The 27,500-nt window shown below is 37.8% G+C and overlaps 1 protein-coding gene across 1 annotated transcript in view; it reads right to left on the reverse strand.

Moving 5' to 3' along the window:
• LOC135208120 (uncharacterized) overlaps window positions 1–27,500 on the reverse strand; it is a 125,016-nt gene that overhangs the window by 95,148 nt on the left and 2,368 nt on the right. The window contains exon 2 of the mRNA XM_064240268.1: window positions 26,791–27,095. Coding sequence (XP_064096338.1) covers window positions 26,791–27,095 — 305 coding nt within the window. The remainder of the gene's footprint in view (window positions 1–26,790; window positions 27,096–27,500) is intronic.

A 27,500-nucleotide genomic window follows, 5' to 3' on the forward strand; every position in this document is an offset into this window, starting at 1 on the left:
CCAGTTGCGCGACCTTCAGTAAGAATGCTGTTCTACAGTTCAACGGTGAGAGGAATGTCACTTTTTTTTCCAATTAATCTCAAAAAATGGCCAGAAAAATAATACCATATCAGTCATATTCATGAAACCAGAAAAGATTAAACCATATTTGGCGAGATATTTTTGGCGTAATGGTTTAATTAAATGGAATGTTATCGTCATTGGAACAGTAATTCTCCACAAAGCTGTTATTGCAATAAAAAAAAAGGATTCAGTATCTCCTGTCATATTTGCAATGGGCTGCATTACGTCATGTACATAAATTAATTTTTTTAATGTAATTACAGCAATGGTTTTTATTTAAGAAGGTTTATACCATATGTGCATATTGGTTTTAGAGCTTGTAAATTCAAATAAATTCAAATTTAGTGAGTAAGATCTTCATGAATTTGGATTCATTTGAATTTATCATTTTCAAGCCAATTTACAAATAAAAATTATTGCTTGAAATTGCATTAGAAAATGATTTTATATACATTATATATGCAGCTCATTGCAAATGTGACAGGAGATACTGAATCCTTTTTTCTATGCAAGAAAAAATCGTTATGGAGATTAGTGTTCCAATAACAGTAACACCACATTTCATCAAAGCATTGCACCAAAAATATCTCACCAAATATGCTGAATCCTTTCCGTTTCATGGAATATGACTGGTAATGGAACGACACAAAACTCTGGCATTAGATTTCTGGTCATTACTTGAAAGTTAATTCATAAAAAAATGGGGGTGACATTCCTCCCAACCATGGAATGTGGCGCAGCCTCCCTACTGAGGATGTGGTGCAACTGGAACTGCAGAAATGCAAGCGAAGATATTTCAGTGTTTTTTTTTTTTTTTTTTTTTTTTTTTTTTTTTTTTTTACTGTATTCTCAAACTGGAAAAGATTGACTGAGATTAAGAAGAAGGTTTATATTTTATTCAGAGTAAAAAAATATGGTTAACATTGATTTGCACTTTCATCCTGCCTTATTATTTATCAACAAAAAGTTACCTAAATTTTTAAAAGACTGCTCCAAATAATATGCATTTTCAACTTCCCTCATCAATCCTGAAAAGGTTGCTTAACTGTTTAAAAATGTTCTAAAAATATAATTAGCAGACTTAGAAGAAAAAAAAAACTTCTGAAAATCGTGCAAAATCTCCAGGACCCATAAACTTAAAAAGATGCTTATGCAAATTATCCCGAATATTTTTTTATATATTTTTTTTTTTTTTTTTCTTTTTTGACACTTTCCAACCTCATGAAGTGAGTAGCTCTCAAGACGTTGAAAAGAGGCTTCTAAAATACTCAGACGCTGTTTAATAAACTCTGGTTCCAAGAGAAGGTTTAGCACCTCCCATGATCATGTGCTTGCCTATTCATGAATGTTTTAGTCTTTGCAAACATGAGAGTAACGCTGATATGTACTTGCTCTCTCTCTCTCTCTCTCTCTCTCTCTCTCTCTCTCTCTCTCTCTCTCTCGCTGTACTCACGTTTTTAGGATATTTATAACGTCTTCACTTGAACCCATCGCCACAAATCAAGTTTCCACATCCGTATTATTATCATTATTGCTATTATCATTATTATTGAGAAGACGAAGAACCCTATTCATATGGAACAAGAAGCCCACCAAAGGAGCCACTGATTTGAAATTCCAGAAGCTTCTAAAGAATATTAGGTGTTCATTTAAAAGAAGTAACACAGGTAAAGGGAAATGCAGAAAGAGAAGGGATCAGTTATTAAGAAAAAAAAATAGATTAACAGATTAATAAATCGAAAAGAGAAATGTAAGAATAACAAGAAATAAAACACAATGAGAGAGAGAGAGAGAGAGAGAGAGAGAGAGAGAGAGATATGATTCTGTATTAATCTAATTATGCTGGAAGGCCAAAGCTCATTATCACAAGACTTCACAGATGAACTGATGGCTCAGTGGATAAGGTCACTGTCACGCTCCGCTACACCCAGCCAACTAGGAGATTGTCACATAATATGATTGATTGATTGGTTTTCTTAACGTGTCCATCACTCCCAACACCTAGTTGGGACGATTTTAATGGAATATTTGTGGTTTGCTATATTAAAAGTTAAAACATGTCGTGGGATAATGATAACTTTGCCTTTATTTATGAGATGAATATATAACAAAGGTAAAGCCAAGAAGGGTAGTGAATCATGGAGTACCGTTGCAAGGCCTTTCGATCTCGTCCTTTACTAGGCGAAGGACTAAGTAAAAGGACAGGAGTCGAATGGCCTTGCAGCGGTACTCCATTGTTTTTTCACTTTCTTCGTGGTTTTTGCCTTTGTTTATATATATATATATATAATATATATATATCATATATATATATATATATATATATATATATATATATATATCAGAGTATATCCAAGAGTATATATATTTGTGCTTGCACAAGAACGCCCCCGTGGGCGTAAAGATACGAGAACCACCATGAAAAACCTCTAAACTTAAAGTAACGACAACTAAAGCAAAGCAGAGGAGAGGAAAGGAAGTTCGCGGACAAACGACAGAAGATGTCGCTCCTCGTCAGAACGACCATCAGAAACATCAGGCTACAGCCCCCCCCCTCCCCCTTTCCTCCTTCTCTTCTCGGCGCTCCCCCCTCTCTCTCTCTCGTCCCCCCCTCTCTCTCTCTCTTCTCTCTCTCTCTCTCTCTCTGTTACTTCATGGACTTTGTTACTTATCACAAAGACTAAACCCAAAAGGGACTTGCTAGCCGAGACAACCAAAACCCGTCTATGTCACCAAAAGCCCAAACAGTTCAGAGGTCACTTCCAAACAAAGGTCAATTCCCACCCACCCCCCCGCTGACCTTTAGTGACCTTTCACCTAAAAAGGAGACGCCACTTCTCCAAGAGCTCCCGAAGAAAGGAGGAGGAGGAGCTATTGGCTCCACAATAAAGCAGATGGAAGTCTTCCTTAATGAAAGGTGCCAGATGCCTCCATAACAAGGCCATAATACATCTTCTGAGACCCAGAAGGACGTTTGCTTCTGTGGACGGACCCAAAGAAGGCGATTGTCAACTACTTTTCTGCTTTTTCTCCCAAGACTTCTTTTCACGGATTGAGATGAAGTGAATATGAGAGAGAGAGAGAGAGAGAGAGAGAGAGAGAGAGAGAGAGAGAGAGAGAGAGAGTTCTGTTCAGTCCTGAGACGGAGTTTCTTTACTTACAATTTTATTTCTATCTCTCGTACAATCAGTATCATGACTTTATAGGAATGAAAACCTCCTTACAATGGCATCGATGTCCCCTCACAAAGAACTAATACTTTTACTTTAATTTTAAAAGGAGAAAGTTATTATAAACGGACGTAGAAATTCAGGGAAGACTCCAGACCCTTGAATAAATGACTAAAGTCCTCTCAAAGATATTTTATGCCTTAGTGAAATAATTCCTAATATTTCAAATCATGAGCATTTAACCTCACATATCTGTTAGTGTGTTTGAAACACTGCCACAATATTTTCATTTTAATATATAATCAGCATTAGACCTGCCTATTCATTAGATTTCCACAGCATTTTTAACGTATCATCAACCCGGACGGAACTCATTAACACAATTTGTAGTCTGATTAATATGCACACAGCATCAAGTTTCTCTCTCACCCGAAACCACAATGATAATGAGGAATTATTATGTTCCATTGCGTAAATCGTATATATATATATATATATATATATATATATATATATATATATATATATATATATATATATATATAGTATATTCATATATATATACATATATATATAGATATATTCATATATATATATATAATATATATATATATATATATATATATATATATGATTATATACATCATATATATACGTATATATATATATATATATATAATATATATATATATATATATATATATATATATATATATATATATATATATAATATATATATCAAATATACTATATATATATATATATATATATATATATATATATATACATATACATATACATATATATATTATATATATATATATATATATATATATATATATATATATATATGCGTGAAAACGGAAATCGTACGTGGGGATAACCTTGGTGAAAGTGAAATGTTCAGAAAAATACGAAAATTTTAAGGGCAAATAAACTGTTCAGGAGAAATGAAGGGGTTAAGGAAAAATGAAACTTATAGGGGAAAATGGACATTTTACAGGGAAATTAAAACGTTTATAGGAAAATAAAAAATTTAGGGGAAAATTAAACATTCGAGTGAAAGATGAAATATTCGGAGGAGAATGAGAGCTATAATAAAGAAAATGAAAGGATTGGGGAATTTAGAGTAAAAGAAAACGTTTGGGGAATTATGAAACATTTGGGAAATGAAATGTTTATGGGAAAAAATGCAATGTTGAGGGGAAAATTGAATGACTAATGGAATATTAAGCATTGGAGGAAAAACGAAAACCTTTGTGAGAAAATGAAACAATCAGAGGAAGTTGGAAATGAAACATCAAGACAACATTAAATGTTCAGGGAAAATGAAATGGTTAATAAAAATTCGGGACAACTGAGAATCATCCACATGAAATCTCGTATCTGTGATTTTACAGAAAGACCTCGATTCGGAGATCACGAATTTGGGACGAGATGGGATAATACTTTGCTTACAGATTTATCCATTGTTATAGAATATATATATATATATATATATATATATATATATATATATAGTATGGTATATATATATTTTATATATATATATATATATATATATATATATATATATATATATACATATATATATATATATATATATATATATATATATATATATATATATATATATATATATATATATATATATATATATATATATATATATATCTTCTATATTGTATGTATTTACCACCCCTGCAGATGCATAAATATCCTTTATAGTACAATATATTTGTAGATCATCCTCCAGTTATAAATAAGAGTGTAAAATGTGATGTCATCCACTGGATGCAGTAATAACATTTACATATGTAATAATCCATCTGCATTTTGGATGACGTTCTGCGATTGGAAATTTTCCACCCCTGACGTGAGACTCAAAATTAGCACTCCCCTGAGAGTTGAGCTGTACTGCCCTTCTATGTTCTTGACTCAAGGAAGGAGAGGACAGTAATACAGATGATGTAGCGGGGTATACATAATCAATTGCAACAATTGTGGAGACAGATATGTGGGGGAATCAGGTAGGGGAATAAGGAACAGAGTCCAAGAACATAGAAGGGCAGTACAGCTCAACTCTCAGGGAGTGCTATAGCTAGGCATTGTTGGGAAAATGACCATAGGATGGATTTCAAGAACATTAGGCTTATATACAAAAGCAACAAATTAGTCACAGGAGGGTAGTAAGAGGTTGCACTTATCAGAGAGATTAAAGTAATTGAAGGAAACAAAGGTTTTACCTCAGAAGATCCATAAGCCGAGCTTTGATATTAAAAGAAGCTAAGATTGACCCTGCTGACCTGGAGATAGGTTTCCTACCCAACAGACTTTTGGTGACCACACCTTTACCACAAGGGTGAATCCCATTGACCATCAGCTCAGGATATCAGAGCGACAAGAGGGGATTGGCAAACTCTCAAGAAAACCAGAACAGCCATCACATAAATTACAGCTCAATGAGAAGAAGTTCCAGAAAGACTGCTGGGCCTTGACCCGGCTAACATCCCAAACATCTCTTGAGAATGGGCCACAGACAGGGCCTGAAAGTACTCGAGTGTGGATAAAACTAAATGTAAATACTTAGAAGTAAACAAGTTACAAGTGATTTTTGTGGGTTTCTTTTTCAATCTTCAGAAGAAAACTGAAAGAAGTTTTGTTTGGTTAATAATAATAATAATAGACCAGAAAACTAGGAAACATATGACAATACACAAGGCACTACACCCAAGAGCAAATACGGACAGACTATTCTTAACCAGATACGTTCAAAAAACGATAGATCGGAAATAGCATTTCACCCATGTGCAGGAAGTGCAATATGAAAACAAAAAAAACGAGACAATAAACCACATAGCAAGCGAATGTCCGGCACTTGCACAGAACCAGTACAAAAAGAGGAATGATTCAGTACCAAAAGCCCTCCACTGGAGCCTGTGTAAGAAAACACCAGCTACCTTGCAGTAATAAGTGGTACGAAAACCAACTGAAGGAGTAATAGAAAACGATCAGGCAAAGATCCTCTGGGACTATGGTATCAGAAACAGATAGGGTGATACGTGCAAATAGACCAGACGTGACGTTGATTGACAAAGTCAAGAAGAAAGTATCACTCATTGATGTCGCAATTACCATGGGACACAAGAGTTGAAGAGAAGAGAGGGAAAAAAAAATGGATAAGTATCTAGACCCGAAAACAGAAAATAAGAAGGATATGGGATATGCCAGTGGAAATTGTACCCATAATCATAGGAACACGAGGCACGATCCCAAGATCCCTGAAAAGGAATCTGGAAAAACTATAGGCTGAAGTAGCTTCAGGACTCATGCAGAAGAGTGTGATCCTAGAAACGGCGCACATAGTAAGAAAAGTGATGGACTCCTAAGGAGGCAGGATGTAACCGGAACCCCACACTATAAATACCACCCAGTCGAATTGGAGGACTGTGACAGAGCAAAAAAAAAAAAAAAAAAAAAAAAAAAATAATAATAATAATAGTCAATAATAAAAAATAATTACTACAACTATTAATTATTAGGCTATCAAATTTTTCAGACAAAGCATCTTAATTGCATTTACTCATTACAAGTTTTTGGGTTATTTCTCTCCATTCTTTACAGCATATTATTCCTTTAATTCCTTTTGTACATTATACTAATACTTCTGGAACATTCGGAACAAACGATTCTTTGCCTCAGAGAACAAGAATTTCAAAAATCCCTTTCTGTAATAATAATAATTTTCTCTTTGGTCACAACTACGATGTTATTTTTCAGCATTGCCTAAAAAATATAGTCGGCAAAGTCTTATCCACCTTCCTGAGAGAATATATCAACACAATAGACTTTCACCTAATTTTGCGAACTGCAAAGTCAAAGACATCAGCTGCTTCGTAGAATTCTGTCGGACTGAAATAACAGGAACTTGGCAAAGGATCTGGGCATCGCGTGAGGCTTTTGGATAGAACTGGAGATTACAATATTCCCAAATGGGTTTTGACTTATAACCTGAGTATAGTGTATATCCAGAATTCTATCAACCTGTTCGTTAACTACGCCTGGCCACTCTGGTAGTAGGATAGAACAAGTTATATTCGTTTTATCTTTCATAAGATCTCCAGCTGAAAACACTCATGACTGTAGAGTCAAACTACTATGATAATCCCAAGACGGCTCCAAGGAAAATCAGCCTGCAGAGAGAGAGAGAGAGAGAGAGAGAGAGAGAGAGAGAGAGAGAGAGAGACGAGAGAGAGAGAGAGAGAGGGTACAGTAAAAAGGTAAATATTAATTAATGGGAAGAACTAAAAATACCTGATACACCTGAAATTCAGGAGACCTCAGCTGCAGACAAGAACGAATATCTCCTCGCTGAAAAATTTGTCGATCAGAAGATGCCACACCACAATAGCATTATAGCTGAAGCGAAGATAAAACTCATGGAATAGAACTCCTATTCTAAAATGACAAAGAACCAGTTCCTACCAAAGAAGTGATCCACAAAAACACGAGTGAGACAATTCTTGGTGGTTCTGAAGCAATGGTGAAAATACCACCGCACTATAATTTGTTTCCCAGAACAAAGTTATTCATTCTTCATCAGTTTCATTAACCTAAAACTCACTCGTTCGCGATTTGATTAATAAAGCGCAGATCATATTAAACTGCACTTCCAACTCTAATCTGAATACTAATGAGAAGTTATGTGGTACATTGTGAGTAATGGTCTTTTTTTGTTTGACGAATATTTTGGTAAAATTTTGCATCGTTGGAATGTATATTAAATTGTAAATCATTACTGGTGAAATCTAGAGAACTGTGACATACAGAGAGAGAGAGAAGAGAGAGAGAGAGAAGAGAGAGAAGAGAGAGAGAGAGAGAGAGGAGAGAGAGAGAGAATGGGAAATACACAGTAATACTCTGTAAGAAGAAACGAAGACAATAGGGCAATTTGACTGTACCTTTGAGGATTACGGAGACTCATTAGTTCCTCTCTTTCTCTTCACCTTTCTCTCTATACAGAATAGACACTCAAAGGACAACTCATATCCTTTGTTCTCTATTGTTTATTGTCTGTCCCTTTTTCCTCCCTTTGCAGCGATGATGGACAAAAAAGGCTTCTGGATGCCTCCTTTGGGGAAAAGTTCATCTCCCCTCTTTTGTTTTGCTTTGAAAGAAACTAAAAGAAATTTTTGGTATAAAAGACTTTGGCTATAAAATCTTCCTTTTGAGTTATAGAATGGTACGAGAAACAGAAACAGCAAATAATAAATAATGAAAAAATTGGCGGATTATAATATACTTATTCAACGAAACTTCGAGACACGAAGCTTCGTCATTATCCTGACATTTTCGTCCATGAAACTTCGTCATTTTCCGGAATTTGCAGAAATAAAACTGTTATTCTGAACAACCACAATTCGTCATTATCCGGACACTGCAGACGGAACCTTTGAATCGTAACTGAAGTCCACATCTCGAGTCCCAAAGGCGCCTCATCAGATGGACCAATCAGAGGCTGCCACCTGTGGCCATATATACTGCCCCTCCTGAATGAATAGCCAATGGAGTTTCCCTCATTTGCCTTTTGGGGTCATTTGAATAACCTCGACCGAGCAATGCCCAGGTCACTGATGGTTCTATTCTTTTGAGTCTAGAAGATTCTCTCTCTCTCTCATCTCTCTCTCTCTCTCTCTCTCTCTCTCTCTCTCTCTCTCTCTCTCTCTCTGCCTCTGCTGTGACGGAGGCCTCACTGTTTGCAGAATTTGTACTTCATAATAATAATCAATTATTCAAGAACAAAAACTACTAACTGAATTGTAATACTGTGGACGAAGTGAAGAAAAAAGAAAAAAATAATTTGTCCAACAAAAAGGTTAGCGCAAAGAACACATTCAACAATAGACAAGCAGAAAAGTCAATAATCCCAGAGGAATATATGTTTAGAAACATAAAATTAAGGTATCTATGAAAAGAGAGCATTATTTTGTGGGTAAAACAACAGGAAGGATTCGGAATCCATCAGGACCAAAGTTAAGGCCGTATACAACACACCAGCGGCAGAAAAAAGCTCTCAAATTCATCCACAAGTCTGAAGTCTTAAAGATTTATTCATAAAGGGAAGCTATTCTGCAGGAGAGAGAGAGAGAGAGAGAGAGAGAGAGAGAGAGAGAGAGAGAGAGAGAGAGAGAGAGAGAGAGAATTATGATTTACAATAAAATTTTTCTTTATAAAATGTTTGTATGATTTTTGCTTCCGAGATAAAAGTCTTCGGTTTGAAATATTCGGACGGACGATTATTTTTGGTATTAAAATAACAAACACTTGAAAGATAATATATCCAAGAACACTGCAAAGGTTTCTAGGTTCAAATCACAAAATACGCAAAATCTCATCATGTGTCAGTCGTAAGTGACAAGGTTTATTTCCTATATCATAATGTTATCCACTCCTTAGACTGAGATATTGGACGCCCCAAAGAAGATGTCTCATCAAAGAGAGAAATCGGAACTTCGTTAGTGGAATTGTATATCATCCTTATTGAAAAGATACCACAGAAATACACAAGTGATGTTATGGTTTCATTGTGATTAGGCAATTGTTTCATTCTGATGATTGCTCCTCTGTGATAATTCTGTTTTGTTCTTTTGTATTAGATGGATAAATGAATCATTTTGTTTACATTGTCAGACATGATCATATTTATGTGCTTTCCATAATAATAATAATAATAATAATAATAATAATAATAATAATAATAATAATAATAATAATAATAATAATAATAATAATAATAATAATAATAATAAAAATAATAATGTGGCGCCGAGGAGTGGGTTAGGTCGTCAATAGACTTAAGTCAAGTTAAGCAACATTGGGGCTGGTCAGTCGTTGGTGGATGGGTGACCGCTCTCCTCGGCGTTGATTCCTTGGAAAGGATCTTTACCATAATTTCCTCAGTCTACTCAGCTGTAAATGAGTACCTATCCCTGATGGGGTAGGGTCCCAGCTATGGGTAAATAGCAAACTCAGCAATGATGGAAAGAAATGAAGGAATAAACGACAACGACGTAAATGGAACCTCTGGCAAACAGAGGAGCTTCGTCCGGCAACCAAGTATTCAACCAATTGTAGGGGAAGACGGTCAGGTACTGGATGGTCGTCATCCAGCAACTGATCACCACAACGAGAGTAATCAACAGCTGAGATTGAGCTACAGACGCAAAAAGGAAGAAATGGACAAGAGAAGAAATAAGGAAATATGGAGATGCTACATCAGAAGCAACCCGACGGAGAGAGGATATAGAAGAAGATTGGTCAACATCTGGAATGAGAGGAATAACACCCCCCAAACAGAGCAGAGGCTGGCAGACCAAGTAAGGAACGTAAAGAAAAAGAACTGGCTCTCCCCCAACAGAAAGAGAAGAACTGAAAGGGAAATGTCACACGACAACGAATTACACGAAGACGAACTGAGAGACGATGCCACAGAAGACGACAGGGAGGATTGAGGTACAAACAACGACACACGAAGAAACACCGACGAAGTAACAGACGAGGACGGAAGAGGGGGGGGTAATGGGTAGAAAAGATTAGACAATGGATGGAGCCAGATACAGAGAGAACAAAGATCCCCTCCATGAAAGCCTACACACAAGAATTAAGGGAGAAAACAAGTGAGGTCAATGAAATAATGGGCCTAATACACACCACCAGTATCACAGAAACAAATAACTTGACATATGCAGGAGCAAGATTAGTAGCAGAACTGATGGGATTCGAACACCAACACCACCGTCACAACCAACCCAACAGAAACCAAAACAGCAACCTCCTTGGAAAAGGCGCCTGGAAAAGCAAATCATGGTGATGAGATCTGACTTGAGTAAACTGAAAGAGATGGCAGAAAAAAGGCTAAGAAGCAAGAAACAAGGGAGGAACTCAACGAGAAATACAAGTACAAGAGAGGGGACTAAACAACACAATAGAAGATGTACAACGAGGCTTAAGGCCAAGCACACAAGATCCAACGGTACATGAACAGGAATAAGGGATACCAACAGAACAAAACTATTCGGAACCAACCAGAAAAGACTATACAGCCAACTAAGAGGGGAAGACAACCACCCAGAAATTCCTGAAACCGAACCAAGTAAGAGACTTCTGGGAAAACATATGGAGCAATCCGGTATCACACAACAAACATGCAACATGGCTCCAGGAAGTCAAGGAAGAAGAAAACATGGGAGAATAAAACAAAGATTCAGACATCACGACAGACACAGTCAGACACAACTAAAGAAAATGCCAAACTGGAAAGCCCCAGGTCCCGATGAAGTCCATGGATACTGGCTCAAAAACTTCAGGCCCTACCCCACACGAATAGCAGAACAACTCCAACATTGTATCTCAAATCACCAAGCACCCACCAAATGGATGACCACAGGAAGAACATCCTTAGTACAAAAAGACAAGAGTAAGGGAAATATAGCCAGTAACTACAGGCCATCACCTGCCTACCAATAATGTGGAGTTACTAACAGGTATCATCAGTGAAAGGCTATACAACTACCTAGAGGAGACAAACACCATCCCCACCAACAGAAAGGCTGCAGAAGGAAGTGTAGGGGCACAAAAGACCAGCTCCTGATAGACAAAATGGTAATGAAGAACAGTAGGAGAAGGAAAACCAACCTAAGCATGGCATGGATAGACTATAAGAAAGCCTCGACATGATACCACACACATGGCTAATAGAATGCCTGAAAATATATGGGGCAGAGGAAAATACCATCAGCTTCCTCAAAATACAATGCGCAACTGGAATACAATACTTACAAGCTCTGGAATAAGGACTAGCAGAGGTTAATATCAGGAGAGGGATCTTCCAGGGTGACTCACTGTCCCCACTACTCTTCGTAGTAGCCATGATTCCCAGACAAAAGTACTACAGAAGATGGATGCCGCCGGGTACCAACTCAAGAAAAGAGGCAACAAAATCAACCATCTGATGTTCATGGACGACATCAAGCTGTATGGTAAGAGCATCAAGGAAATAGATACCCTAATCCAGACTGTAAGGATTGTATCTGGGGACATCAGGATGGAGTTTGGAATAGAAAAAATGCGCCTTAGTCAACATACAAAAAGGCAAAGTAACGAGAACTGAAGGGATAAAGCTACCAGATGGGAGCAACATCAAACACATAGATGAGACAGGATACAAATACCTGGGAATAATGGAAGGAGGAGATATAAAACACCAAGAGATGAAGGACACGATCAGGAAAGAATATATGCAGAGACTCAAGGCGATACTCAAGTCAAAACTCAACGCCGGAATATGATAAAAGCCATAAAACACATGGGCAGTGCCAGTAATCAGATACAGCGCAGGAATAGTGGAATGGACGAAGGCAGAACTCCGCAGCATAGATCAGCAAAACCAGGAAACATATGACAATACACAAAGCACTACACCCAAGAGCAAATACGGACAGACTATACATAACACGAAAGGAAGGAGGGAGAGGACTACTAAGTATAGAGGACTGCGTCAACATCGAAAACAGAGCACTGGGGCGGGGCATATCTGAAAACCAGTGAAGACGAGTGGCTAAAGAGTGCATGGGAAGAAGGACTAATAAAGTAGACGAAGACCCAGAAATATACAGAGACAGGAGAAAGACAGAAAGAACAGAGGACTGGCACAACAAACCAATGCACGGACAATACATGAGACAGACTAAAGAACTAGCCAGCGATGACAATGGCAATGGCTACAGAGGGGAGAGCTAAAGAAGGAAACTGAAGGAATGATAACAGCGGCACAAGATCAGGCCCTAAGAACCAGATATGTTCAAAGTATGATAGACGGAAATAACATCTCTCCCATATGTAGGAAGTGCAATACGAAAAAATGAAACCATAAACCACATAGCAAGTGAATGCCCGGCACTTGCACAGAACCAGTACAAAAAGAGGCATGATTCAGTGGCAAAGCCCTCCACTGGAGCCTGTGCAAGAAACACCAGCTACCTTGCAATAATAAGTGGTACGAGACCAACCTGAAAGGAGTGATAGAAAACGATCAGGCAAAGATCCTCTGGGACTATGGTATCAGAACGGATAGAGTGATACGTGCAAACAGACCAGACGTGACGTTGATTGACAAAGTCAAGAAGAAAGTATCACTCATTGATGTCGCAATACATGGGACACCAGAGTTGAAGAGAAAGAGAGGGAAAAAATGGATAAGTATCAAGATCTGAAAATAGAAATAAGAAGGATATGGGATATGCCAGTGGAAATCGTACCCATAATCATAGGAGCACTAGGCACGATCCCAAGATCCCTGAAAAGGAATCTGGAAAAACTAGAGGCTGAAGTAGCTCCGGGCCTCATGCAGAAGAGTGTGATCCTAGAAACGGCACACTAGTAAGAAAAGTGATGGACTCCTAAGGAGGCAGGATGCAACCCGGAACCCCACACTATAAAAACCACCCAGTCGAATTGGAGGACTGTGATAGAGCAAAAAAAAAAAAATAATAATAATAATAATAATACAGACCTGCTGCTATGTCTTTTCCCAAGACATTCTTAGCTCGGAACAGAACTTTCATTTATATTCTCAGCCACATTTACAATTTGCTCGACGTGGAAAAAATCTGCAGCGTATTATGAAAAGCTTTAAGATCCCCAAACCAAGTTTATTTCAGGTTTGAGTTTTTCATGACAGGAAGCTAATTCCACCACATGCTAATTCTTTTTATTTTTTGTTTTTAGGATCTGTCAGCTCAGCACCAAAACACTTCGCTACCAGATGGAAATGTAGTCCTGGATTTAAAGAATATATATTTTTTTAAATACGAGTATTTTGTTATATGAAGGATGTTGTTGAATTATCTATATTTAGGTTCTAACGTCTTCATTCACATGAAAGGAAGCTGGTTAATATTGAATTGTTTTATCTAAAAATATTTTATTCCCTGTAATTGGGATAAATGATACATGAACTTAACGGGTTGCTTTCATACCCTCTCAGCGAAATTGTAGAGCATTGATGACACAAATCATTAAACTTATCTGATATTAATTGAATTTATTAAAAAAAATGGAATATTAAAATGCACAATAATGAAATATTATGCAGTTTTTCCGTGGTGCTGATACGACATATTCTTTGGAAGCTTGAATTTAGTCAGTGGCCCTTTGGTGGGTTTTGTTTCCTTGTGAGTAGGGTTCACATTCGAGAGTAATAATAATAATAATAATAATAATAATATGTTTTTATTAAAAGTAATTGCTGCCTCAGCTGCATTAATTTATACAGGTTCTTCTCTATTTTTCTAATTATTGCTTTCTCATTGTTGCTTAAACTGGTGAGCAACGCACCGAAGGTTGACATATCTCAATTAGGTAGAACGATTGGATTTTTATTGGTAAAAATTTTCAGTCGGGGTAGTCAAATTTTCGGGTATATCCCGTAGAGTTTATTACAGATAGAATTGATGTTAAAATTCTATTTCTTTTCTTATATTATTTCTATTCCTTTCCGGACGTTTCGTCTGAATAAACCTCAGACATCCTCTGGGCGGAGGTGTGTGAAGGACTGAAGTAAGAAGGTGAGTCCAGCTGCTTATATTGCGGTGGCGCAGCGGGGGCCCGTCGTGCGCTGCCTTTTCATTGGCTCGTGGGTGGGGCGCTTCTTTTTCATTGGCTGCCTGGCTGCGGGCTCAAGCCAGGCAGCCAATGAAAAAGAAGCTCCCCACCCACGAGCCAATGAAAGGCAAGCGGCACGACGCCCCCCGCTGCGCCACCGCAATATAAGCAGCTGGACTCACCTTCTCACTTCAGCCTTCACACACCCTCCGCCCAAGAGGATGTCTGAGGTTTATTCAGACGAACGTCCGGAAAGGAATAGAAAGAAGAGAAAAGAAATAGAATTTACATCAATTCTATCTGTATAAACTCTACGGGATATACCCGAAAATTTGACTACCCCGACTGAAAATTTTTACCAATAAAATCCAATCGTTCTACTAATTGAGATATGTCAACCTTCGGTGCGTTGCTCACCAGTTTAAGCAACAATGAAAAAGCAATAATTAGAAAATAGAAAAGAACCTGTATAAATTAATGCAGCTGAGGCAGCAATTAACTTTTAATAAAACATGTTTAAAAGAGGGTTTACTTCCAGCATACACTAAAAATAATAATAATAATAATAATACGTGCTGAAGGGTCATGCAGACGTATGTTGGTATATATTGGAAGGAGACCCTCTTTCAAACAAGTCTTATGAAAGATATGCTGCATCAGCTGCATTCAACTTGTAAATAGTCTTCTCTATTTTTTCTAATAATAGCTTTCTCTCTGCTATTACAACTGGCGAGTATTGCGCCGATATTACTCATCAGGAGCAGTCAATTCCAGGGATAATTGTCCACAAATTTATTTATTTGTTACAGTAAATGAACAAATAGGTCCAAAAATATAAGTTAATATATTGGCCAACGTTTCTCTCGGTATCATCCGAGTATGATCAACGGCAGTGGATCGGAGCAGACTGTTGTTGCTGTCAGGATCTACTCAATATATAGCGGCAGGTCAGCAGGGGTTCAACCGCTAGCTGCGTTTTCATTGGCCTGTGGCGCAATGCGCTCCCGCCATTGGTTGAACGAAGTTTTCTTCAAGACGCTGTTCTCGTCGTTGAAGGTTGCGAAGTTGCAGCCTAGCAGACCGTTCGAGGCTGGGGCAAGGCTTCCCTGGGCGTTGTGTCACGACGGGTCGCGATGTCATTGGCTGCTGGGCTGCTCGTCTCATCTGGTATTCTTAGATCGGGGTGTCGCTCGGTCTGGTATTACTTGTATTTATACACATATTTCCTTAAGTTGGTGGGGAGGAAGAGCACTTCCTGCGTCGTATTCAATGAGGGCTTCTCTTGCTGTATGAGGATGCCTCGAGGGAGTCGCAAGCGTCGCTGGTCAGGAGCCCGCCCTATTATCTTTATATTCTTGATAATACCGTCGCGGGAGATAGGCTTCCTGGTGTGCTGTCATGATATGGTTTTTAATCGCTCCTTCTTGTACGTGGCAGGATATCCTCTTGGACAGTCTCATAGAAGTCATACCAACGTAAGAGCCGGGACATCCACGGACGGGGCATAAGAAATTGGTAGCTACATTCGACTGTTTTCAAGAGGTCTCTTGCTGGGGGGGTCGGGTTGTTCTTCATAATAAGGTCCCGGGTACGTCGATTTTGGTAATAAATTACAAGTTCAAGTTCTTTGTCGGCTTCGGTGGGGGTCACCATTCTCTTTGATTATTTTCTTCAAAGCATCTTCGTCCTCACGGTGACGTGCGTGCATTCTTGCTTTGTAATACAGCTTGATCTTCTCATGGGGTGGGGCTGCGGTCTCTCACTCTCGCCGTACCACCGATCCAGCGCTGTTCGGACTTCTTTATCAACAAGTCGATTCGATACCCGTTATTAACGGAGCATCTGAGTGACTCGGTCGAGTTCTTTGTGAGTGTCCTGCCAGGAAGAACAGTGAGTAAGGGGCCCTCCGAATGTAGGCCCTTACTGTGGTGTTCTTGAACCGCGCAGGGCACTCGCTGTCGCCATTCAGACAAAGCCCTAGGTTTGTTTGCTTTGTATACACGGAGGTTTTTAGGCCATCGTCGGTCTTGGAGTATATAATAATAATAATAATAATAATAATAATAATAATAATAATAATAATAATAATAATAATCTTGTAAATTTCCTCCAGAGGAAGAGGCGTAAGAATTGGTTGAATGCTGCATGAATTAAACAGGGTAGAAGAGTGTTGCTCCCTTTGGGGGGAGGGGGGAGCATTAAACAGTGAGTAATAAGACCTCATTCCGAGACCGAAATAAAATCCCCCTGAGCTTTGTCTTAATATTTCTTTCTGTTTTATAGTTCTTTAAAATTATGCATCTAAGCTCGGTGTTGTTTGTGAATATTCGTCAGCAAAAAATCTTTTTTATTTTTTTTATAGATTATGCAGTTTCACTGAAAGGGTCTGCTTTGGCTTAGTGTAATGGCATGAGAGTAAATTTTGTTCTTTTAAATATATATCCTACTGAGGTTATTCGTTTCTGCTTCTCATTAGGTAATATATCTCTTAGCCCAATCCTTTTGTTTGGCAATATATTTTATCATCTAATATTCTGCATCTTTTATGGAATTCCGATCCAAACTTGGTCGAATGATTCTTTTCCCAAACTGGATATTCAAAGCGGTCTGTCTTCGAGAATGATCAGGCAGTTTTTTCCTCAAAATTCCCTCTCGTTAGGAAACCGTTGTTTGTTACAAGTTTCCATTTCCTCTGCTTTGTGAGGTGTGATGTCTGCTCCCATAAAGGATTCTGGAAACGTGTTCTGTCTCTTACCAGAGTCACTGGGACGAGGATTGTTGTTTTTTTGAATGGGAACAATAGGAATCTGGTGTTCTAGATGCATTCCAGGTTCAGTTCCGAAGTTAACAATACCTCTGGATGCTACGTATTCATATTAATAGCAACCAAAATGCATATACATTATATAATAAATTTAATGTCTCTCTCTCTCGGTGATAAGATTAGTGTGAAAATAGTAGGGTAAAGCGTCTTACTGTAAATCAGCAAGATGGCAGTAAGTTCCAACTGTGGGGAAGAAATGGCGAAATTAGCTTGCTTGGCAGATCGCAATACGATGAGGTAGCAGGAAGGGAACTGGCATTTCTCATCTATGAGATCAGCAACAGTCCTAACCAAAAGATACAAAAGCATTCATAGATATGTTAGAAGGATATAATCCTTCAACTGGAACAAATCAACTGAAAACATCTTGAAAATAATTGAAGAAGTTCCAAATAAAATCCAAGTTTGTCAAGAGACTCAAAAAGAAAATATACATAAACCAACATATTCCGACAAAGAAAATGAATAAGGTGAACTGTGAATATCCTAATTGATGCATTAGGAAAAAGAATGCCAAAGCATGCAAACTGTGGAAGTGTGGTATAGCTAGTTAATCCACAAAACCTAATCAGAAAATGTGCTGCATGCAACATTCCGACCCATCCACAATGTGCTGAGGTAATGCAAGATATGAGAAAAGCATACCAGAATATTTTGCTCAACATGTCTATCATGGATAGACAATGTTATTAAATCAAGATTGAATGTACAAATAGTTGAGGTGAAGAAGAGAAGAGGAAGAAGAAGAGGAAAACAGAAGAGAAGTAAACAAAACTGAAATGACAGAAAAAAATAAGCAAAACAAAGAACAAGATAAAGTATGGATGCAGATACTCATTGATACTACTATGAGGCAATAAAGCAGCATACTTACGAAGAAATAAATTATGATGTGACAACACAAAAGAAAAGTCCTGTTGAAAAGAGGGAATTGCAGATTTGGAGAAAGAAGTTACTACAAACATCCTAAGGTATGTCACAACTATGATATGGTAAATGTGCATACCTAGATGGTTATGAGGATGATTGCAGAGATCTGCATCCAAAAATATGCACAAAAACCTAAAAGAAGGAAAAGGATGTAAGTTCGACAAAAATGTAAATATATGCACCCTGTAGCCATGAACATAATCAAATAAAATAATCAATCAAGTAATAAAATTCAAAATAAGAAAGAAACAAATAAAGAGAGGAATAAAGAATATCAGGTAAAAGAAAAAAGCAAGCCATCAACGAGATATGCAGAGATGTCAGCAAAAAATATCAAAGCCTCAGCTCCAAGATTCTACTCAAGAGAAAATAACTGTATTTATTATGCAAAAGGGATATTGCAGATACGGAGAAAATTGCAGATTCAGACAAACTGAATAATTTATGATGAAGGAAGATCAAATATTATGGAAAAGTTGGATTTTTTTAATGTCAGAATTTCTGGAAATGAAAAAAAGAACAACATACCAGAACAGGAAAGGAGACATGGGAAAATCCTTATTATTACCAATATTAAATGAAGGAGAAAACACACAAAACCATCATAGTGATGAATGCACAGGGTTTAGTTACGAGTAACTCAAAAAGAAAAATAGAGTACTTAGAAGAACTAACCCAAATTGAAAAGAAATAAATATAATGAATATAAGTGAAACTGGTACTCCCAAAAGAGACTGGGAATGAGATCAAATAAAAGGGTTCCAAACTTATTGATCAGATAGAAAAAATAGGAATCAAGGGGGAACCGCAATATATAGGAAAGACAAAAAACAAGTAAAAATATATGAGAAATATAGTACTCAGAATGTGAACTAATAGCGGTAGAATTTGAATCTGAAAAATTAATGTAGATAAATTGGATGATATATGTAGAAATCACAAGGACTGGACTATTCTCCTATCTGGAGACTTCAACTTTCTGTAGACTGGAAAGAACGAATAGGAGATTGTGGTTGTACTTATACATATAAAAAAGAGAGTATAGTAGTGCAGAGGATAAGAGGCAATTGGAAAAGCTATTAGATATGATACTAGAAATACAACATTAACAACAAATAAATCACCTGCCAACAAGAAAGGAAAATACTTTAGACCTAGTATTTGTGAACGAGATGAATTATGTTAAAGAAATAATAGTTTATAATGCGATATTTCAGACCATAATGTCATAGAATTAACAGTCCCATTCCAAAGCAAGTGAAAACAGAGATAAGCAAGAAATGAAAAAGTGGGAAGGATATGGAAAATACAACTTCTACAGTAAAAATATAAAATGGTCAGAAATAAATGAAGATTAAACAAAGATTGGGATATATTTTCGTAAGTGATGACATAAGGGTAAATACGGAGATATATTATATAAAATATTAGAGAAAATAGTGGATAAATATATACCGAAGAAGAAAAGTAATCATCAGTCATGCATATCAAGGGACAGAAGGATCTTGTTCCAGAAAATCAGAAAGTGGAAAAAAGGTTTTGCAAAAGAAAATGCATGGAAAGTTATAGAACTAAAAAGTAAGATAGAAAATGCAGAACAAAAGATTATACATTCAAAAGAAAATGAAAAATGGGACTTGGAAGAAAAACCCTAATAAATATCAAGCAAAAAAACAAAACCCAAACTATTATACTCATACGCGAAAAAGATGAATGAAAGAAGAATAGAAATAGGCCCTCTAAGAATTGAAGGGAGATTAACGAATGAAAAAAAGGAAATTTGCAACATATTGCAGAACGATATAAGAGAGAATTCACCCCTAGAATAGATAATGAAGTAATGATATAGAAGTAAGGATGAAAATAGTGAATATTTAGCTGACATAGATATTAATGAAGCTGATATTGTGAAGGCTATTAATGAAATTAAAAATGGAGCTGCAGCAGGGCTGATGAGGAGTTCCTGCTATTTTGTTAAAGAAAAGTAGTTTATTCTATCGCAAAAGCCACTTGCAATATTATTAAGACAAAATGTAGATACAGGCAAGATTTATGGATGAGCACAAATTAGCATATATTACCCCTACTTTCAAAAGTGGATCAAGACTAGAGGCAAGTAATTATAGGCCTGTGAGTCTAACATCATATTATGAAAGTGTATGAAAGGGTAATGAAGAAAAATATTATGAAACATTTAATAAAAAATAATTTGTTTAATATAGGACAACATGGTTTCGTACCGGGAAAAAGTACACAAACCCATCTGTTAGTCCACCGTCAAACATATTCAAAAATATGAAAAGCGGAAATGAAACAGATGTGGTTTATATCGACTTCTAAAAGCTTTTGACAAGGTAGACCATAATATATTAGCGAAGAAAATTAGAAAACAACAATAATGGGATAAAGTAGGAAGATGGTTAAAAGAGTTTATACACAACAGAAAACAGATAGTTTATTGCAAACGATGAGTAAATCGGATGAAGCCAAGTAATATCCGGTGTGCCACAAGGTACAGTGTTAGCTGCAATACTGTTTGTTATTATGATTGAAGACATAGACAGTAATGTTAAGGACTTGGTAGTGAGTAGTTTCGCCGATGACACAAGAATAAGTAGAGAAATTACTTGTGATGAAGATAGTAACGCTCTACAAAGAGACCTTAACAAAGTATATGATTGGGCAGAAGGTAAATAGGATGGTATTTAACTCTGAATTTGAATCAATAAATTATGAGACAGAGAAGGAAAGCTATATGCATATAGGGGACCTAATAATGAGACAATCACAAATAAGGAAGCAGTTAAAGACCTGGTGTGATGATTGAATAGGAACATGTTATGCAATGATCAAATAGCAATTCTAGGGGCAAATGTAAAGCAAAATGGGAATGTTGTTATGGCACTTCAAAACATATCAGAAAGAGCAAGCAGAGGTAGATTAATACCAGGGAAAATAAGGAAAAGCACACAGGACATAATCCACTACGCACCCAGCATCGATAATGCAGCGTCTATTCAATGCGTTGCCAGCTCATCTGAGGAATATATCAGAGTGAGCGTAGACTGTGTTTAAGAATAAGCTCGACAAATATCTAAATACATCCAGACCATCCAAGATTGGAAGATGCAAAATATACCGGAAGATGTTACTAGCAACTCTCTGGTAGACATTAGAGGTGCCTCACACTGAGGGACCTGGGGCAACCCGAACAAAATGTTAGGGTCTGTAAGGTAAGGTCTCTCTCTCTCTCTCTCTCTCTCTCACACACACACACACACACACACACACAGACACAACGTTCACACTTAAGATCTATTCTGAAGTGTCCATATTTCGAGATAAGTGACAAACCCCGCGGAGGGCCTCGTCAAAGGCAGGAGAGAGAGAGAGAGAGAGAGAGAGAGAGAGAGAGAGAGAGAGAGAGAGAGAGAGAGAGAGAGAGAGAACATGCAAATGAGATATGTCAGACATTCCTCTTCTGTCGATGGAATTATTGCAGCCTCCACAACTGGGATACATCGAAGAGGAGGAAGTCTTGTGGTCTCAGTTTCCCTTACTTGATGTGGTTTCGTGTTTGTGAGTTTGTGGAAGTGTATGTGTGTGGTATGGAGATGGGGGGGGGGGGGGGGGGGGGGGGCGCGTTTTGCGCAAGCACTTGAGACTGTTGTTTGTACTGGAAAAACTGGGTAACGTCACCAAGGGATTATGTGCTACAAAAGTCTTTCAGAGTTAAATACCAAAAAAGAAATCTCTCCCACAGCCAACTTGTGCACAAGTAGAATACTTACAAGATGCCCTGTCTATAATCAACCTTCTATTTCGTTATACGCAACCACTTGTGAGAGCTTACAGAACAGAATTTTATAAGTACATTACTTACAGATGCCCTGTCTATCATGAACTAACTATTTCATAACATATAACGACTTGTGAGAACTTTGAACAGAATTAACTAATATTTTAAAACCATTCAATGTTTTTCATTCTCGTCTCCTTCCTCAGACTTACACAGTCACGACAAACAAGCGTCCCTTCACCGGATGTGGTTTGGGAGTCCTATTTCCTTTAATCATTTTCTCCTGGATGGAGGAATAAAATTCGGAATGGAATACTAAGGAATATCTGGGAATTCAATTCCAGCCCATGTGGTCTTTGGTGCTCTCGTGTCTTGCTTTGTATTAATAATAATAATAATAAATAATAATAATAATAATAATAATAATAATAATAAAGAATATATGCAGAGACTCAAGGCGATACTCAAGTCAAAACTCAACGCCGGAAATATGATAAAAGCCATAAACATATGGGCAGTGCCAGTAATCAGATACAGCGCAGAATATGGGAATGGACGAAGCAGAACTCCGGAGCATAGATCAGAAAACCAGGAAACATATGACAATACACAAAGCACTACACCCAAGAGCAAATACGGGGACAGACTATACATAACACAAAAAGAAGGAGGGAGAGGACTACTAAGTATAGAGGACTGCGTCAACATCGAGAACAGAGCACTGGGGTAATATCTGAAAACCAGTGAAGACGAGTGGCTAAAGAGTGCATGGGAAGAAGGACTAATAAAAGTAGACGAAGACCCAGAAATATACAGAGGAGGCATGACATGACAGACAGAACAAGGACTGGCACAACAAACCAATGCCACGGACAAAATACATGAGACAGACTACAGAACTAGCCAGCCATGACAATTGGCAATGGCTACAGAGGGGAGAGCTAAAGAAGGAAACTGAAGGAATGATAACAGCGGCACAAGATCAGGCCCTAAGAACCAGATATGTTCAAAGAACGATAGATGGAAATAACATCTCTCCCATATGTAGGAAGTGCAATACGAAAAATGAAACCATAAACCACATAGCAAGCGAATGCCCGGCACTTGCACAGAACCAGTACAAAAAGAGGCATGATTCAGTGGCAAAAGCCCTCCACTGGAGCCTGTGGCAAGAAACATCAGCTACCTTGCAGTAATAAGTGGTACGAGCACCAACCTGAGGGAGTGATAGAAAACGATCAGGCAAAGATCCTCTGGGACTATGGTAATCAGGACGGATAGGGTGATACGTGCAAACAGACCAGACGTTGACGTTGATTGACAAAGTCCAAGAAGAAAGTATCACTCATTGATGTCGCAATACCATGGGAAACACCAGAGTTGAAGATAAAGAGAGGGAACAAAAAATGGATAAGTATCAAGATCTGAAAATAGAAATAAGAAGGATATGTCATATGCCAGTGGGAAATCGTACCATAATCATAGGAGCACTAGGCACGATCCAAGATCCCTGAAAAGGAATCTAGAAAAGCTAGAGGCTGAAGTAGCTCCGGGCCTCATGCAGAAGAGTGTGATCCTAGAAACGGCACAACATAGTAAGAAAAGTGATGGACTCCTAAGGAGGCAGGATGCAACCCGGAACCCCACACTCTAAATACCACCCAGTCGAATTGGAGGACTGTGATAGAGCAAAAGAAAAAAAAAAAATAATAATAATAATATCCTTTATTTCGGCTCAGGTCATATACAATGAATATACAAATACACAGTAACATACACAATCTAGATATATGAGACTACATGATAAAGAAAATGAGTAATCGGCACTTACCACAAATAGCTGAGGTAGCATAAAAAAATAGTAATCATAATACTGGTAATAACAGTAATAATATTGGTGAGAGAAAAAAAAATGCATTGAGAGTTATAACAGTTAGTGCACAGATTATATAACTTAAATTTCAACTAGAGACCTTAGGTGGTTACAGTAGTCAGGTCCACAGGGCTAAATACGAAAATTGAATGTAGAGAGAGAAAAAAAAAAACTTTAACTTGTTAGTAATCACAATAATAATGAAAAAATAAAATATCAGCAATAAATATAATAATGACAAAATCTGCAGATGACATCTTGCCAATACAGAGATTAAGTCCTTTAGGGGACAAAGGCCTCATTTTCCCATCTTTCCCACAATTTAGATTTTCTTCTTGCTTCACTCCTTAGGATGCTTTGTATGAGCGAGTTGCCGCTGTTTCTCACTCGGGTTACCAGACTGGACATTTTTCGCCTTACAATGATTTTTAAATTGTCCAGGTGTTTTCTAAGAACATCTGTGTGGCGGAGTAGTAGCGTGGAGTGTTTGTGAGGCGTCTCAGAATGTCATTGTGCACAACAGTGATACGTCTCATGGTCTCTCGGGTATAGTTCGTCCAGAGGGAACACCCATAGATACTGTAGCAGTACGAGCGGAAGAGCAGCAGTTTCACGTCTCGGTGACAGAAGGCAAACCTTCTTGCAATCATGTTGCCAGTTGCACATAGTTTACGACGCCTCTGTTCAATGTCTGCCGTATCTTTTAGGTCGTCGGTGATAATGTGACTCAATACGGAAATTCGCGCACAAATTCCAGCCGATGGTTTCCGAGGAAAATTTTGTGGTTCTGCAATATGCCTTAATCGATCTCGGGAGCAGCGACATGCCACTGGGTCTTGGTTCGTTGTAAAGTATATCAAATTCCTTCTGCATATTGGCGGCAAGTGTTGATGAGTCGTTGGAGGCCATGCACTGATAGGGAATCGAACCATATCGTCGGCGTAACAGAGGTTGTTTATAGTTGTTTCATTGACAGTGCATCCGATTGGGAGTGAGTTCAGTTTGACATTCAAGGCATCTGTGATACGTATTAAACAGGTATGGAGAGAGAATGCCACCCCTTGCCGAAGCCCGTTTAGGGAGCCGAAGGTGTACGATAATACGTTACCCCATTTTACACAGAATTGCTGTGTGGAGAACCAGCAATGTAAAATGCCAATTAGATATAGGGGTTTGCCCTTTTATGCAGCGTCAGGAAGAGCTTCAGGTAGTTTACTCTGTCAAATGCTTTTCTCACATCTACAAAACATAGGAAAACAGGAGGGGCTGATGATAGGTAGTAGTTCAGCAATTCTTTCAGTATGTAGATGCAGGTGTCGGTTGAGTGGTTTGCTTTAAACCCGAACTGGTTGTCAGTGGTGTGTAGAATAATGGGGAGAAGTCTCACAAGAAGAACCGACTCAAGTATCTATTTTGAATCACATATTTCTAATCTAAAATTACAGTGAATTAAAATCAAGAGTTGCAGAATAATGAACAAAACTACCCATGCTGAACAGAGCACAAATATTCCAGGCCATTTGCTGACATGTTTCATATCATTGTCAATAGTGATATCGGATGAAACAATTAGTTTTTATTGAAAAGTCGTTTTGACTGAAATGAGGATAATAGCGTCGATGGACGTAAACACCTGTCATGGCTGCCGCCTCTTGTTCAAAACTATTACGGTTTGCGTCTGCATGGAGATGATTTTTAACGAGCATTTACAAACATAAGACTTCTATTCCTGGCTGTGATAGTTTGCTTCTTCGTGATTTCATCTCCGTCTTTACGTTGCAAGTGCATGTGTGTGTGTGTGAGTGAGTGTGTCTTCATGAATTACGTACTTAATACAAAAGGCACAAGAATTGAAAGGATGATATTGAATTTATGCATTTATTTATATAATTATTTATTTATGAAAGAATCGCATTAAAAAGTAAAAACGACCTGAAATCTACAAAATCTCTACAGACTCCTAAGAACCTTCAGGCGTCCTCAAGAAAATAAAATCACTTAAGAAACAGAAGAAGATTCAGACCTCGACGATATTATATAAAACAGCTCCAAGGCGGCACCAGCCACCCCTCCCCCCTCCTTCATCCTTAAGCTCCAACTCGAAGGAACTTCTTCCATAGAAGGTGAAAATAAAATTCGTCAATTTCTCTCTGAAGTCCTTCGAGATCTCGGTTGGTGAAACGAAGACATTTTTCTCCTTAATTTTTCTTCTCTTTATATGGAAACTTTATTTCCCTTGAGGAGGATTTTGTTCTTGAGATTCAAGACTCTTAGTTCCTGGAAAGGTAAATTGAGTTTTATAATTTCTTCAGAAGGGTGGGGAATGAAAGAAATTGGACGTTTTATTATTATATTATTATTATTATTATTATTATTATTATTATTATTATTATTATTATTATTATTATTATTATTATTATTATTATTATTATTTTGAGTAGAAACTTTATCAGAATCTTGTCCCATATACCGTTTGGAGAGTGGGTGGGAGTGATTGGAGGTATGGGAGTAGTTGGACGAGTGGATGGGCGTATGGGAGTAGTTGGGGGAGTAGTTGGGGAAGTGATTGGGGGTATGGTTCGATGGGAGTGATTGGAGGTATAGGAGTAGTTGGGGAAGTAGATGGGAGTAATGTTAAGAGTGGATGCAAGTAGTTGGGGAGTGAATGGGAGTATGGAGTAGTTTGGGGAGTGATTGGGAGAATGGAGGTGGTTGTGGGAGTGGATGGGAGAATGGGAGTACTTTGGGGGAGTGATTGGGTGTATGAGCGTAGATCTGGAAGTGATTAGAGGTATGGGAGTAGTGTTGGGAGTGGATGGTAGGAGTTGTGGGGAGTGTTATGGGAATATGGGAGTAGTTGTTGGGAGTGGATGGGAAGTTAGTTTGTGGGGAGTGGATGGAATAGTGAAGGCTAGTGGATGGAGGGAGTAGTTAAGGGAGTGGATGGGAGAGGTTGGGGATAGTGAAGGATAGTGGATGGGCGAAGGGGAGAAAAATATAAGCATTGCTATCCTGGAAGCCAATAAATCATGTTAGACGATTTCATTCAGTCAATCCAAAAGGCGAAAATATTTGCATTTCCATTCTGGAAACATCTGTGACAGGAGACGTCGCCTGGAAATAATAAAAGAAATGATCATCTGAAGAGCGAGATGGTGGATTTGGAAATTAAAATTTCTT

Source organism: Macrobrachium nipponense, chromosome 34 (genome assembly GCF_015104395.2).
Source record: "Macrobrachium nipponense isolate FS-2020 chromosome 34, ASM1510439v2, whole genome shotgun sequence".
NCBI classification, from domain to species: Eukaryota; Metazoa; Arthropoda; class Malacostraca; order Decapoda; family Palaemonidae; genus Macrobrachium; species Macrobrachium nipponense.